Source organism: Solanum pennellii, chromosome 9 (assembly GCF_001406875.1).
Source record: "Solanum pennellii chromosome 9, SPENNV200".
NCBI lineage: Eukaryota > Viridiplantae > Streptophyta > Magnoliopsida > Solanales > Solanaceae > Solanum > Solanum pennellii.
In genome coordinates this window covers 31915862-31931803 of record NC_028645.1, presented here as the reverse complement: position 1 = coordinate 31931803, position 15942 = coordinate 31915862, and the positions used below count along the sequence as shown (strand labels likewise).

The 15942-nt window shown below is 35.3% G+C and overlaps 1 protein-coding gene across 13 annotated transcripts; it reads left to right on the top strand.

Annotated features, from left to right (window-relative positions):
* The first annotated feature begins 2119 nt into the window (after positions 1-2119).
* Positions 2120-12045, top strand: LOC107030925 (trithorax group protein osa-like). 13 transcript variants are annotated; one of them, XM_015232142.2, is made up of 11 exons: positions 2120-2218; positions 2482-2570; positions 3671-3961; positions 4054-4269; positions 4344-6939; positions 7045-7817; positions 7983-8167; positions 8249-8410; positions 8477-8526; positions 9156-11618; positions 11705-12045. In XM_015232142.2, exons 3-8 carry the CDS (start codon positions 3755-3757, stop codon positions 8328-8330), a joined length of 4059 nt encoding a protein of 1352 aa, XP_015087628.1. In that variant the 5' UTR covers positions 2120-2218; positions 2482-2570; positions 3671-3754; the 3' UTR covers positions 8331-8410; positions 8477-8526; positions 9156-11618; positions 11705-12045. The 13 variants fall into 13 exon arrangements, with proteins under 13 accessions (XP_015087628.1, XP_015087629.1, XP_027775350.1 ...); XM_015232143.2 differs by having other exon boundaries at positions 11464-11618; positions 11705-12044; XM_027919549.1 differs by having other exon boundaries at positions 11449-11618; positions 11705-12044.
* The last annotated feature ends 3897 nt before the right edge of the window (positions 12046-15942 follow it).

Here is a 15942-nt window from a genome sequence, read left to right as displayed (position 1 = left end):
TTGTCTAAAATAATTAAAACTTCAAGTATATCCCTATGATCTGTTTGGAATCTTGTGAAAATAAATGGAATATATAAATTTTTAAAAAAACACGTTTTAGACCTATTGAAAATATCAAAACACTGATTCAAGATCATCTTGATTGAAAATTGATCACGATCGAATTTAATTTTCTCAAAACTCAAGAACCCAATCAATGATCCAAATTGCTAATTTCGAACACCCCAGAAATTTGTACTATCAATCTCTACAAGTTATAATCACATATAAAAACTATGAAAAGATCAAAACAAAAAAACACATCAAATTTATAAAATGACTAGAAGGACCTTTATAGTCATCTACCCAATATTTATAAAAATAAATTTCACATATTTATAAACAAAAAGTTGTACTTTCTTCTTGATTTATTTGATGTAATTATTTTAATTATTTAAAATTGTGGTCATGTTGCTGACATGTTAATGATTAATTTGTCGTAAAGTTTTTATAATAGTTTTTTTTACAAAATGTCACTTTAAAATGAAACCAGATCAATTGAATAAAAAGAGTAGCTATGAAATTGTTAGTACATCATAATTAGCGAAACATTGTCATTTCTCTTGCATCTTTCTTTCTCATTCTCAATGAGAGGAACATAATAACCCTCTAACTTTTAACCCGTCAGAAAATAAATGAAATGAAAAATAACTGACATTGAGATATGAAATTTTCATTAGACCATAACAATCATCAATTCTCTTTCTTGTTTATATGACCACCACTATCATATTTTACTATACAATTTTTATGCCATTTTTTACATGTAAATCCGTATTAATGTCAAAAAATTTAATGTCTTACAACTCTTTACTCCAATAGACAATAACTGAGAATTTTCTTGTGCATTATAATTCACAATTAATGCTAGAGAAAAGCAACTATAGTCATTGACGATAAATAATTCAAATATTTCATTTACCTTCTTAATTTAATGTTTTATCATTGCAGTAAAAGTCAATCAATGTTAACTTCACAAAACTTGTTATCAGAAAATTTTTGAAGTCGTAGAATTAAAGTATTCCTATTCTGTGACAGTTTGTGATTGACAGAATTATCATTAATTAAGTGCCTTTAAATTATATAAATACTGTTTGTATATGCCATATCTTCTTCATAACATCGATGTTTAAGGTTGTTAGAAAAATAGAAAAAGCACAATAAAAAAGGAATGACTTGAGCATGAAAAAAAATTAACTTTCCATAAAGAAATATTGTATGTATACAAATTGAAGAAAATACAAGCAATTCCCTTTAGAATACAATAACATTTATTGTTATACTTTCAAATTTTTCTTATGTTGAACTTCAAAGATGATATTTTAGAATAATCATACTCTTTCACAAACAAATGTATTTATTCAGTTTAAGATCTTTATATATTACAAATTGTCTAACAAATTATTTATCCTATCACATGATGAGTGGAGCTCTCACTATTTGTATTAGTGAGGTAACATGCATTAAATTTTTAATACAAATTCAAATTAATTAGAAATATGTTCTTTGAAATAACAAAAAAAGTAATGCCAGTAGTCTAATTTGGACACATAATATCTTCTAGGCTTTGACGATATGATTTAGGGTTAAATCAATTAACCCACCCCTAGTGCCGCTGTTTATAGCCAGAACGAAAAATTTCTATTTCTGCTTATATATTTATATAAATGCCATCGCACTAGGTATAACCAGTTTGCTGCTCTCCTCACTAGTTAGAGTTTGCCAATTCACTTTTACTATCGAGCGATCTTTGATAAACCCTATAATTTTTTGATACATGTTTGAACATTTATTTTGAACAGCGAATAATCGCACCAACACCAAGTAGATAATCTCTCAATATTATAATAGAATATATTCAAAATTAAGAATTTTTTTTAAAAGTTTAATATTTAATAATCTAATTCATTTGAGCTTGAAATTTTTAATAAAACATATTTATTTCAAAGAATTAAAGATATTTTTATAAAATCAATTTAATTATTTACAATTATTAATTATAATAATTACACAAATGATAAAATTTTAAAAGTATGTCCATAATAGTTTGAGATTAGCCCTATAAATACATAATATTTTTATTTTATATTCTACTTAGGTTTTACAAGTGTGCTGGTGCTTCTCACAAGTTAAAAAAACATTTTACACCGTCTTCATCAGATCTGGTTCTCTTTTTGATGTATGTATCTCCTTCATCTTCATTTGGTTCTTCGTTTAATCTTTACCTCTTGCTATAATTTACTTCTATGTCTGTACAGGTATGTTTTTGTATTCGAATGAACTGATTTAGGGTTTATTTTAGGTTCTTCGTTTAATCTTACCTCTTGGTCGATTTTTTTTTTGTACATGTATGTTTTCGTATTAGAGTGAACTGAATTTAGGGTTTCTTTTGGTTCTTCGTTTAATCTTGTTTCTTGTCGATTTTGTTTCTTTTTTGTACAGGTATGTTTTCGTATTAGAGTGAACTGAATTTAGGGTTTCGTTTGGTTCTTCATTTAATCTTGCCGCTTGGTCGATTTTTTTTTGTACAGGTATGTTTTCGTTAGAGTGAACTGAATTTAGGGTTTCTTTTTTGGGTTCTTTGGACGCCCTTGGCTTAGGGTTGAGCCGCCCTTGGGTTTATGATAACTTTTGTCTGAATATTAATCTTGATGTGCTCGAATTCTGCCCCTCCTCCCACTTTTAGTGAATCATTCAATGCTTATTTGTCAACTTTTGTGTTTCTCTCAATGTGCACACTTTTTATGCCCAATTCAAAACTGATGTTGAAGATTGTAATTTCTTACATGATAAATGGAGAATAAATTAGTGTGTAGTTCAAAGGATTAACTAGCTCAAAGTTTGTGTTAGTTTGAGTGGGGAAAAAGATTTCTTTTCAAGTTTTGAAATCGATTTTATTAGCTTATGATGGTGTTGGCTATTTGTGCTCGAATTCAATCTTTATTTGTTAACTTTTGTGTTTATGTCACTGTTGCTATTATTCCCAATTCAAAATTGGTGTTGAGGAGTGTAAATCTTGTAGGATAGATTGAGAATAAAATTTGGTTGAATTGATAAGTGAGTGCGGTGTAGTTGTATAGTTCAAAGAATTATCAAGGTCAAGGTTTATTGAATAATTTGGAATTTGCATTACTGTAATTTTCTTCAAGCTTTGCTTGTTTGTGTATACGTATCCTTTTCTATTACTGGAAATGTTAACCAAAAACCTTTAGGGCTTGTTTGGTGTGAGGAATTAAAAATGATAGTGATGTGATAATTTTTTTTATGTTGTTTGGTTACCAGATTTGTGATAACTTATTCCACCATTTATATCATAGTGATGGGATAAGTTGTCCCATATACATGCTGGGATAAGTTATCTTGGGGTAACTTGTTTCCAACCAAACAACCCCTTATTGTTTTAATAATCACATCCTCGCAGGACCTAGTTCTGCTTTACTTTCTTTCTTGTTTTAAACATCATTCTGAACTTGTATTCAGCATATACAAGTGTTAGAGCATTGCACATAAGTGGGTGCATTTGTGTCTTTTTAAGTTTTGACTTTTTCCTTGATTGTTGTCTTTGTTACCTGAATGTGTATTTCATTTATTTTCGTGTTTCTAATTGTAGTTATTTTGGTGAACTTTGCAGTTTGCACAGCAAGAGCAGCTTTCATCTACCAGAAGCATAATTGCATTGATGTGTTGTGGAAAACTTTCTTACTCCTGAGTTGATATGGGTTTTGATATTGAATGCATAATTGACATCCATACCTATCCTGGAGAGTATTTCTGTCCTGTTTGTCGCACACTCATATTTCCTAATGAAGCCGTCCAATCACAGTGCACTCATCTCTACTGCAAACCTTGTCTGGCACATGTTGCCAATGGGAGCCGAGCCTGTCCTTATGATGGATACTTGGTGACTGAAGCAGACTCTAAAGTGAGCTCCCTGTAGTAAATTGTCCTTTAGATAACTGCTGATGCTTTTGCTACTCATGATATTTTGAATGTTGCATTTACTTATCCTCCCAGGCCCTTATCGAGTCGGACAAGACACTTGCTGAAAGCATAGGCAGAGTTAAAGTGCGTTGTCTCTATCACAGAAGTGGATGCACATGGGAAGGTTCCTTCTCTGATTGCACTTCCCATTGTTCTGGGTGTTCCTTTGGCGACTCCCCAGTTGTATGCAATAGATGTGGAGTCCAGATTGTGCATCGACAAGTGCATGAGCATGCCCTGAGTTGCCCTGTGAGTACTTTTCATACGTATGCAATACTCATCTTTCTTGTAGTGGATGGTTTCTTAGTATATGTTCTATACAGGGTGTATATCCTGCACAACAGGCAACTCATGGTGCCCAGGATAATCCTAGCTCTGGTGCAGCCACCACTGCTGCTGGTACCGACTCGAATAAAACTAAGGCTCATTCAGGAACTCCAGCATCACAGACACCAAACCCTCAAACCACAACTGCTTCTCTGCTTCCTGGACAAGATCCCAATCAGCAAACAAATGCCAGCTCTCAGGCTCTTGCTACTGCTTCAGCTGGTATGCCTACTTCAGAGCAGTGGTATCAGCAGTATTATCAGCAATATGCTGCTGGATATGAGCCTTATCAACAGCAAACTTATCAACAATACTATCCTTATCAGCAACAGCCCCTCCAACAATATCAGCAACAACCTCACATTTACATGCAGCCACCAGCACAACCCCAGACCCTGGCCCCAGCCCCAGCCCAGCCCCAATCCCAGCCGCAGCCACTTAATCCTCAATCTCATACTCAAATGCAAGCTCTACCTAAAGGGCCAACTCAACCACAGGTTCAACCTCTGGCACAACAGCATCAAAACCAGGTTCAAGTCAACCCAGTACAGCAGCTCCCACCTACTATGCAACCTCATGCCCAAATTCCATCACAAATATATCCAGCTTCTCGTGCTCATCCACCTACTCAGCCTCCGCCATATTCACAGACCTATTCAATGCAGCCTCATTCACAACAATATGTGCAAGTGCCACAGTATCAGCAGCCTCCTGCCCTGGTTCATCCCCCTCCATCCTCTCAAGCCCAACCACATCCTCCTGTGCAAGCACAACCTCATTCACAACTCCAGCCGCAAATAAATGTGCAACATCATCCACAATCTCATGGCCAATTGCGCCCTCCTCAGGTCGGCCAGCCTGCTCATGCACAGGGTCAGACCCTCCCTTCAACAGCCAATGCAGTTTCAGGTTTCCATTCCTATCCACAAACCCAGCTTACGCAGCAAGTGGCTACAGGGATGTCACAGCAACCTCCAATGTACCCACATCCTACTAGTGGGTCTATGCCTCTGGTTCAAACTCATGGTCAGGTTCCTCAACCTCCCTTAATGCGCCCACCTCTGGGTCTAATCGGCAATCAGCAACCGGGGCTGGTACCTTCTCAAGGTCAAGTTCCTGCACAATCTCAACTTTATCCTATTGCTCAGCAAGCAGGACACTCAATTCAGCAACATCCTGGTCAGTCTAATCAACAGCCAATGTCTCAACAGTACAGTCATCATCATACATTTCCTGGTCCATTTCCGAGCCAATCTCACCAGCAAGGTCATTTTACTCACCAGCAGCCGTTGCAGTCTCAGTTTCGCCCACAAGGTCTTCCTAATGTGGTGCCTCAAAGTTTGCATGCGTATATTCAACCGCAGCAAAATGCCACCTTACCACCTCCCCCACAACCTCAACAATCTCAAGCATATATAGGAAGGCCTGGGATGCAAAATCATGTCCAGTCGATTTCACAGGCTCATGGTGGATATAATAGTACAGCCCAGGTTAGACCTGTCCAGCCTGCTTTAAGCCAGCCGCAAATAAATCCAAGTTATGGGAACTACACGGGCAATGAGCATGAGTCGATGGATCAGAAGAAACGGTTAGCCCTAGAAAGTAAAGGTGATCTGTTACCTGACAAAACTGCTGGAAGGAAAGAAGTGGGAGTTCCTTCCCAGGACAATGCTCAAAAGGATCTAAATTCTCTTCCAGCCAAATCAATTGATGATGAGTACAGACAGAGGGCCAGCAGTGATATAGATGTCCATAGGGGTGATTCAGATGAGCTTATGGACAAAAGAACTGTTAAGAAAGAGGAAGATGACACTTTTTTGAAGCCTAAATCTGCTGCCAAATCAGCCGATGCAACAGTTAAACCAGACAAAGATGCCTGTGATGATGTTCCAAAAGAACTGGACCAGACTCTGGAAAAGCATGAATCTTCTGATGCTACCGATGGTTCGATTAAGAATCTGAACTCTGGAAGAGATTCACATGACGCTACCACTGACGGAGGGGTTTTTCAGCAGTATGGGCATGGGATGCCACAGCCGAAATATGGACCGTCTGCTCAGCAAAGGCCCGTTGGTCCTATGATAATATCACCAGTGCGACCTGCAGGCAGTACTTCTCATGGCCAACTCCCTGGATATCCCCCCACTGCAATGATGCCTTCAGGGAATGTACCTCAGGCTGGTCAGCCATTGAATTCTCTTGATCATCGTCCACAATTCCTGAAGCAGCCTAGTAGTGCCCCCCTTGGTGGTATCCCTGGTCCAGGGTCTATTACAACCTTTGCTAGGGGGCATGGTCATTTTCCTCCACCAGGTGAGTTCCCAGAGGGGATTACGGGAGTAGGAAGAGCACTGTTAAGTGGTGCTGAAATTCCTAGTGGAACACAACAGTCGGTTAATCCAGCAGAGGCTGAAATGTTTCAAAACCAAAGGGTGAATCGTTTTGAAGGAAATCAATCAAACCCATTTTCCTCAGGGTCTTTTGAGAAGGTTCCATTTGTCCAACCTAGAAGTATGGAATCTGCTAGGGATAAAAGGTTGAAGGCGCCTATGGCGGAGCATTTAATTCCTTTACCAGTGCCTTGTGATCAAGGTGAGTTGGACTTTAATATTCAATTATTTCCTAAATAATTTGCCAAGAAGAGTTAAAATCAATGTCCTAATTAGTTACACTAAATAATGAGCTTTGTTGTTGCAGGATCACGGCCACATGACAAACCTCCTCACGGATTAGGATATGATTCTGGATCAAAATTTGAGGCCAGTACCGGGGTTCCACCGAACAGATTATTGCCTCCACATCATCCTCCTGGTTCGATGCATTTCAAGGATAGTGGAGAAAGAGAAGCACCACTTGGTCCAAATGACGATGATAGAAAAAGGGGAGGATCTGGATTGGGTGTGCATCATATGGATTATTTGTCTGCCAGAAACCCTGATGGGGAGTTATTTAACATTCCACAACGTGGATTTGTAAGTCACTCAGGTTTTGATGATACTGGTGGCAGAGAGCCCCGTCAATTTATTGAAGGGCCAGGACATTTCAATTTACCTTCCAATCTAGCTGGCGGCTTATACTCTAATGGTAGGTTCCAAGCTTTGCCTGGCCATCCACATGGAGTAGAGACTGATGGTCTTGGGGATTTGAGAGGTGGTGAGCATACTACCTTTGGTCGTCCTTACAAACATGTCCAGAGTGGTGATCTGTTTGGAAAAGACATGCCGAGTCATTTGCATCATGATGAGTCTTTGGATCCTCCGAAATTACCAAGTCATTTACGTTTTGATAAACCTGGTGGCTTTGGTTCCTTCGCTGGCCGTGCTTATATGGGGGAGTTGTCTGGGTTTGGAGATATTCCTGGTTTTGATGAATCAATTGGACGCAACAAACCTGGTATGCCACAGTTTGGGGAGCCTGGCTTCAGGAGCTGGTATCCTGTTCCGGGGTATCCGAATCACGGACTTTATGCAGTAAGTTTTGCCTTATGAACCCTGTAATTATCTTGTTCATTTTCCTTTTTAATGTGTTATTTCTTGGAAATAGAGCTTTATAGCATTTTTATCACGTGATTGACATAATGTGCATAAAATTAGCATATCCTCTTGTTGATTTTTTGTGAACTCCCAACTTCTCAGGGTGATGTGGACTCCTTTGATAGACCAAGAAAGAGGAAGTCCACGAGTATGGGATGGTGCCGCATTTGCAAGGTTGATTGTGAAACCGTTGAGGGCCTAGATATGCATTCACAGACAAGAGAGCACCAGGATATGGCTATGGATATGGTCAGGTCTATCAAGGAGCAAAACCGAAAGAAACAGAAGTGAGTGTTCGATAGATTTTGTAACACCAACAAATTCGACAGCATAAAATCTAATTCATTCCTTTTGCCACCATTTTGTAGGACTTTTAGTGATCGTGCTTCAGTTGAAGAGAAAGGGAGGACTAGAAAGGCAGTGTTCGAGAGCCGTGGTAGAAAGACTTGAGCTTGGGATAGTAGATAGGAAGTGAAAGGCTGTGTTTGATGGTTGTAACTAAGCCTTCAGTCAAGCATTTGCACCGCAATGTAGGTGATTAGCTTTACAATCTTTCTTCTTCTTCTGGGGGTTTTATCCTAGCTTTGTCATTTCAGGTTGCCGCCCTGTTGTTGGAAGATGGTTTGGATTGGAAGTTTCTGTGGCAGTTAAGTTGTTTTGCCCATGGTTTTGAAAACTTATTTTTCCTGTATTAGAACAATTATGTCAACTTAGTCCTAGTGGATCTGTAGCTATATTCTGCACTTTCTTCCTTATGCAACCTAGTTCAGGGAAAGTCTCCTGCTAATTATATGTTGCTATGCATTAGTTTCAGTTCTTATGCGAGAGTTCCTATAATATGTATGCTCTGATCTTACCTCTGTCTTCTAGTGCTCGTTCATGCTTCGGGAATGAAATAGTAACTAATTGTGATGCTTCATTGGATATGGAGATAGTGAAGGCCTGATCCTTAAATAATAATGAGAATCATATCAAATCATACCTTCTTTTGTTATTCCTTAATTTTTGTTGGTCAACAGAAGAAAACTTCTCCATAAAGAATTGGTATAGAAGTTCTTCTGTCTGCTTCCTAGCCAAAACACTACATCCTCTTTTGAAAAAAGAAAAAAAAGCAAAACTGTATCTGAAGATCAGTTTGGCCCTGACAGTGCACAGTTTGCTGTGCAGCATCTTAAGTAAAAAGGGCATTGCCGCACTGGAATGTGCACTTCATTTTTCTTAACTAAATATACACTTTGCGTAAGAGGGATTCTTATGGCCACTTTTGGGCTGCAGTGATACATAAAGCAGAGACGCACACAGTTATCCAGAAAGAAAAGAACTGCTGAGACAGAGACAGAACCTGTGATCCATGAACGTACTATACAGTTAGCAACTGGAGTTAAAATATAACTTCCGCTTTACAATTTACCATTCTAGTTTTTAGAATATGTACAGAGCTTGCAGGTACTAGAAAAGTCTAAATTACATTAAAAAACTTGAATGGAACTGGTTCTAGTGGAACTAAATCATAGTGATGGTCCATATGGCTGATCTCAGCTGGCTTGGGATTGAGGCGTAGCACTTGGTGAGACATCCTTTTCATTGCTTGGAGATGCTTTTCTGGTCTTAACATTGAAGTTCAGTTAGGGTCGTCTTGTTTTTTGTTTTTCGTTTTTCTATGGTGTCTCCATGTTTACTAAAATTGACCGGTGTACGAGCTGCGGAGTTATGTACCATTGCAACCATTAGATTGGTATATCAATAAAACTGTACAACAATTATTATGAAAATTTATAATTGGTGGCTCTCGGTTAACAGACTATCAATATTAGATTGCTGTTTTTCTTGATTGAAGGGAAGGGGTTTGTGTTATTTAATGGCCAACCAAAAAAAGAGACTATGAAAAGACACATTTATACTAATAAGACTGAAATTTCCTAGTTCGGATGACATGTAAATGGGGTTTGGTCAAAGGAGATCTGTTAGTGAAGATAATTGAAGCTTGTTCGTCATAATACATTATCCTTTGAACTGTGAACATAAAATGCATAACTTCTGTGTTGGGGGATGGGAGAAGCTTCTCCGGGCAATTGTCTTCTGCCACACAGCAGTAAAATTTGTTTTTACTATAGGGCTCTTTTGTTGTGCATCTCTTTTCATACTTGCCTGCAGTTTTATTTTGTGATGTTCTCTCATGCCTCGAGGATGCATCATAATTTTCATGGTTCTTTACTCGTTAATATTGGAATTCCTGATTCCCTGGCCTAGGTTTGTTGAGCTAATTTGTCTATTGCACAAGGTTATTTCACCAAGCTAGGTTGCTAATGTTCCGATCTCTCCATTCTTGGGACTGGTTACCTGACAGATGTAGCTTAGTTGTAAAGACGAGGTTTTAATGATGGAAAATATTCTTGAAGTTGATCTGGTATTATGATATTGAACCTCTTTTTGAGAAACGTTTATGAAGTTCTCTGGTCATCATAGTTTGAATACTTTGCAGGATGTTGACAATGTATTTAGGTTATTCTTTATTAAGACTTTGATTCGTTCTATATCATCAAAGTGGAATTTAGCCATAAGACCATACAGATTGCTGAAACAAAATTGATGGATATACAATGTCAGTGTACTAACATAAAGGAAAGCCAGCGAACAGAAAGTAATAAAGGCGGTCTATGACAGTCCATACTATAACAAAATTGATGGACAAACAATTCAACATAATTGTAATTAACATCAAGAAAGAACAGGGTACAAAAAAGAGGCTATAATCCTTCACTGCAACACTAGTGTAAAGAACTGTGAACAAAAAGGAACCTGGATCTTTTGGAGACATGGATTTTCACTTATTTGATAATCTCAGTTGTTGTCTATGATGGAGGGTTGATGTTGATATGGAGAGTTTGGAGACCACGATTAAGATTCCTGAATATATGATTAAGAGGTTATAAAAATTGGTTTCTGTTGTAGCTTTTTTGTTAAATTTGTATGAGTTTTTTTATTTTATTTTTTGATCAAAAGGGGTGTATGAGACATTTTTGATAAATAAGAAGTGTTCCCAAATTGTTGTTGTTAATGATGCCTGTAGTTTTGACAACAATTGCTTGACATAGGTTAAATCATGGAGCTTCATAAACTTTAGGCCCGGAGACACGATGCAGAGTTTATAGATTGAGGTGCTTTCTTAGTATGTGTTACAGGAGAATAGCAAGGGTACATCTAACCATTTAAAAGGATGAGGGAGTCTTTTGTATTGTTTTAATGTGACTAGGAACTTGTATGTCTGAGCTTTTAGTCAGGTTATGGAATTCAGTTCTTTGCCTTGGAACACATGCATGTGCTGCTTTAGAAGTGTTTTTGTTAGTACTGTGTTATGCAGAAAGCCAGAATCTGGGATATCTGACAAGCCAAAACATTAATGAATTTTGCATATACTAACTTTCTTTCTTTCCTTGCTCAATTTGGGGTGAAGCCTAGGTGAATGTTAAAGTAATAAAAATGGCGAACTGCAGTTGCTGTAAAGCATATTATGTAGTAAACATGCAAAATAAGCAATGGTAGTTCATATTGCTAAAATATAGTTTAGCAATGTTGCAAGCAGGAACTCCATTTCCACATGGGAAAATTAGTCTAGCTAAGTGCGGTACCACTATATTCTGCTGGATAATGTTGACAGGAAGAACCCAATGTAAGATCTTCTCAATTGCACGACGAAGCATCTAGACATTCCTGAGGATCACCTTTGTCATTAGTTAGGTATACTTGTGTTTTTCCATTGCTAGTTGATATTACTTATGTGTTCAAGTTGAACCTATTGAATGATGAGGTTCTTCTGTTACCAGGAGTGGTTACACATTTCAACTTCCATTGCAGGCTGTTTATGAAAGTACAACCATCAGGAAGAATGTTGTAGTATTTGTTTGTAAAATAAAAGGGTGATCTTCAATGTAGGCAGTGTCTTTTATTGTTTCTACCTTTGTTCTTTGATAAACGAACTCTTTGATCTTTCCCTTCATTTTGATATTAGAGCTGGAAGAGTAAATACAGCTCTATGTTAATTTTACCCTGTAAAGGCTGTTGGGGATGTATTAGTTACAGCAAGTAAAGATGATTGATGTGAAGATATGTACATTTTTCAAGTTTAAAGCAAATGATTTGTAAATATAGGCAGTGGTTTTTTTTCCTTCTCATTTATTGATAAATAAGTGTTTCTATCTCTTGTATTTTTATTTTGGTGTTTAGAGAGGTCAAGTATAGACAACTCGTAAGTTAATTTTACCTGTAAATGCTGTTTATTAATTGTTGGGTGAAGAAAAATTAGGGCTCCAACCCAATGGTGAGTTTGTTTTAAAGGAAAGTATTTTTGATATAATATATTTTTTTTGTAATATATTTCTTTTGGTTGTAACAAAATCAGTTGTAAAAGAATCCTTTTTGTAGTGAGTGCGTTTAGGCAGAAATATGTATTTTGAGTAGACTTATTATTCTTCTCAAATTTAAAGAAAATGATTTCGTTTCATGATATAAGGAAAATATTTTTGAAGAATCTCCTCTGATCAGTCGTCTATTCAGTTCTCAATCTGGATTTGGGTTAGGGTCGAGACTTGGTTCAGTGTCGAGCTTGTGAGTTTCTTGAGTTGGAATTGAAAGTCGGGGTTGAAGTTTGGTTTTGGTGTCTTTGCGTCAGGTTTGGAAGTCAGGTTGAAGTTGGATCCAAACCATAGGTCTCGGTCAAGGCTGAGAGATGAGCATGGAGTCGGGGGTTCGTAATAGAGTTTTGTGTTTGGTCGAGATTTTGGGTTTGATTTGGTGTCATAGTATGTGTTCAGATTATATTGATATTGGGATATTACTTTTTATTAACTAACCAAATGCCTGAACAAGTGAGGAAGTCACTTATTTTTTTTAAAAATGTTTTCTAGAAAAAACATTTTGTGGAAATATTTTCTTTTGTACCAAACAAAAGGAAAAATATATAAAGTTATTTATCTATTAGTTTTTGCCAAAGAATGGGTATTAAAAGAAAAATGTTAAACGAGACTAGAATATGTAAATACTAGACAAAGGTGTCCATGCTAGCACGGGCTTGACACCATAAATGTTTAGTATACGAGTAAGATTATAAAGTATTGGTGTATAATTTGATATTGATGTTGGTTGAGTGACTTGATTGAAGAGTGTGAGTTATAACGTTTGAAGGGTAATTATAGTAAGTTATACTATATGAAGAAAATCATAAATATATTAAAAAATTTGGAAAGATAAGAATTTATCAACTTTCTAAGTTGGTTATGTATATCTTTTTACATGATAAGGAACACGTTTGAAGGTTAGCTAAGGTGTATTCTTGATTGTTCCATTAAAACTTGTTGCATAAGGCGCAAAAGATAATGTATTTGCATTCATACATTTGGGAGAAGGTATGCAACTTGCAAGGAAATCAGGTAACACAAAAAATGAAATATTCAACAAAAGTAGTCAAGGAAACATATTTTAAAAGAGAATTGTGCAAACGTAGCAGAAAGAATTTGTTCTATAGTAGAATGAAAAAAGAAGGATAATAAAAGCATATATAAAAATACAGAGCCTTGGGCAATACCTCCCAACAAGATTGATCCATTTGGATCTTGGTCCATGATGGTCTTTTTATTGATTTTGACGATTGGATCTCCCTATGGATAAATGAAAAATACGTCATAACAATTTAGATAGCAAAAAAATAAGAGGAAAATTTTCAAAATGTTCATATTTTAGCATTTAATAGGACTCCTTAGCCACACTTTCAATATTTATTAAAAATATCAATATTTTAATTTGTTATATTGCTGATTTATGTATTTTTTTGATTTAACTTATAGAGAAGGGTAAAAAATACCCTTGAACTATTGGAAATGGATCGAATACATCCTCCATTTGATTTTGGAGTCCAAAATACCCTTAACGTTTAGTGCATTGACTCACTTTTACCCCTCAAACCCAACAAATGTAACGTTACCTTAAAAATCACATAAAACTATATTTTTTTGCTGACTTGGAAATTCAAATGGACAAAAAAAATCTAAAATTTTTATTTCATTCCCTTGTCCCATCTTCCTCGACTAGTGATGGACACGAGGAAGATAACTAAAACATTTTTGATACAAATATATTATAAGTATTATATGTGAATTTCAAATATTTCGATACTATTTAAATTAGTTTACATTGTTAGAAAGTATTATATTTGTTCTGAAATAATAACTATCGAATTTATAGAAACGTATATTTCGAATTCAAATTCTATTAAGGCTATCATTTATATTTATACAATTGTAATACAACTTTAGAACAAATTTTCAGAGCTTCACCTCTTCCTTTTTTGTAATCACCATCACCAGACCATGGATTGCTTATATTTAATTAATACAACTTTAATATAATTTTAAGAACTTCACCTAATATACAATTTTAGACAACTTTAATACAGATTTATATCAAAGATTATTAAAGCTAAATTATGCCATATATTGTAATAAAAATAAAGTAACACTTAAAAGCGTGATTAATCAAATAAAATATATTGTATATGTAAAATTTCTTCTTTATATCAATTTATGGGACAAACAATGGAATTTAAAAGGTCAATCAAAATTTAATATGTTCCTTTAATAAATAATTTAACTTATTATTTATTGTGATTTATAGTATTATTTAACGTCATTTTAAAATAATATATGTTATTTCTTCTTTTTTTCAATTTATGTTGCCCAAATTAAATTAGGAGAGTCAACCAAATTAGTATATGAATTTCAATATATTTTTAATTGTTAATTATTGTGATTTTTAGTATTTTTATGTAACGGAAAAGAGTCTAAAATACCCTTTAAGTATTGGAAATGGTACAAAATTACCCTCCATCCACCTATTGGCTCCAAAATACCCTTCCCACCCACCTATTGGGTCCAAAATACCCTTGTCATCCACCTTTTGGTTCAAAATTGACCATTTATTTAACGATTTTATATTTAAACTATTTAAATATTATTTTAAATACGTGGTGCTCAACTATTTGTTATAATTGAACTTATTAATATAATTTTCAATCCAATACTCACCCATTACTAATTAAACCCCTCCAAATAAATAAACGCGTTACATTATTAATGCAACAACAAAAAAGCTACTGCCAATTGAGTGTTTTCAAAAATTTGAGGCGAAAAATATCTATAGAAGTAAATTATCATACATTCAAGTGTCTAAATAAAAATTACCGATAAACTTAAAAGTCTGACTATGTTCATCTTAATTATTCTTACGTCTCAATTATGTGATGTTACTTCATATGTAACTTCTTTTCAAAATAATATATTAAAGGTTTTAAAACAAATCATAAATATTTATAAAATTATATTTTAAAAAAGTGCATGAATTAATTCAGGATGTACTACTTCTTTACCTTTAATCATAAATTTCTAATTCAATCTTGAAAGAGAATCCTATTGAAAGTGTCCTCCTAAATAAGCGGCTCAACCTAAATTTAATTGGGGCTTCGATTCGGACTCGAATAATTTGAATGTCATTTTCAGGAATCTATAATTTCATCGTGTTTTAGTAGTATTTATGACGATTTTGATATTATAATTGCATTATTAATTGGGTGAGGTTTAGTTAGTAATGAATGGGTAGTGGGTTGGTTTATAAATTATATTAATAAATTAAATTATAACCAATAGTTGAACGCCAAACATTTTAAAAAATATTTAAAGAGTTTAATTTTAAAACAATTAAAGAAGTGGTCAATTTTGAACCAAAAGTTGATGACAAGGGTATTTTGGAGCCAATAGGTGGATGAAAAGGGCATTTTGGAGCCAATAGGTGAATGAAGGGTAATTTTGTACCATTTTCAATACTTCAAGGGTATTTTAGGCCCTTTTCCGTTTATGTAATTTTCAAATTATACATATTATTTCATTTGTTTTAATTTAATTGCCATTGATAGAATTCTGAGAGTAAAAGTCAGCCCCGAGCCTACATCTTGGACGTGATCGACACTCGAGAACTATTACTGGATCCAAACGAACCCTTGTCCTGACTTACTTAC

Bases quoted from the DNA above. Each gene is read 5' to 3' on its own strand.
- LOC107030925 (XM_015232142.2), top strand. From the start codon at position 3,755: ATGGGTTTTGATATTGAATGCATAATTGACATCCATACCTATCCTGGA. The intron at 7,818-7,982 runs GTAAGTTTTGCC...CCAACTTCTCAG, and splicing joins CGAATCACGGACTTTATGCA to GGTGATGTGGACTCCTTTGA. The intron at 8,168-8,248 runs GTGAGTGTTCGA...ACCATTTTGTAG, and splicing joins CAAAACCGAAAGAAACAGAA to GACTTTTAGTGATCGTGCTT.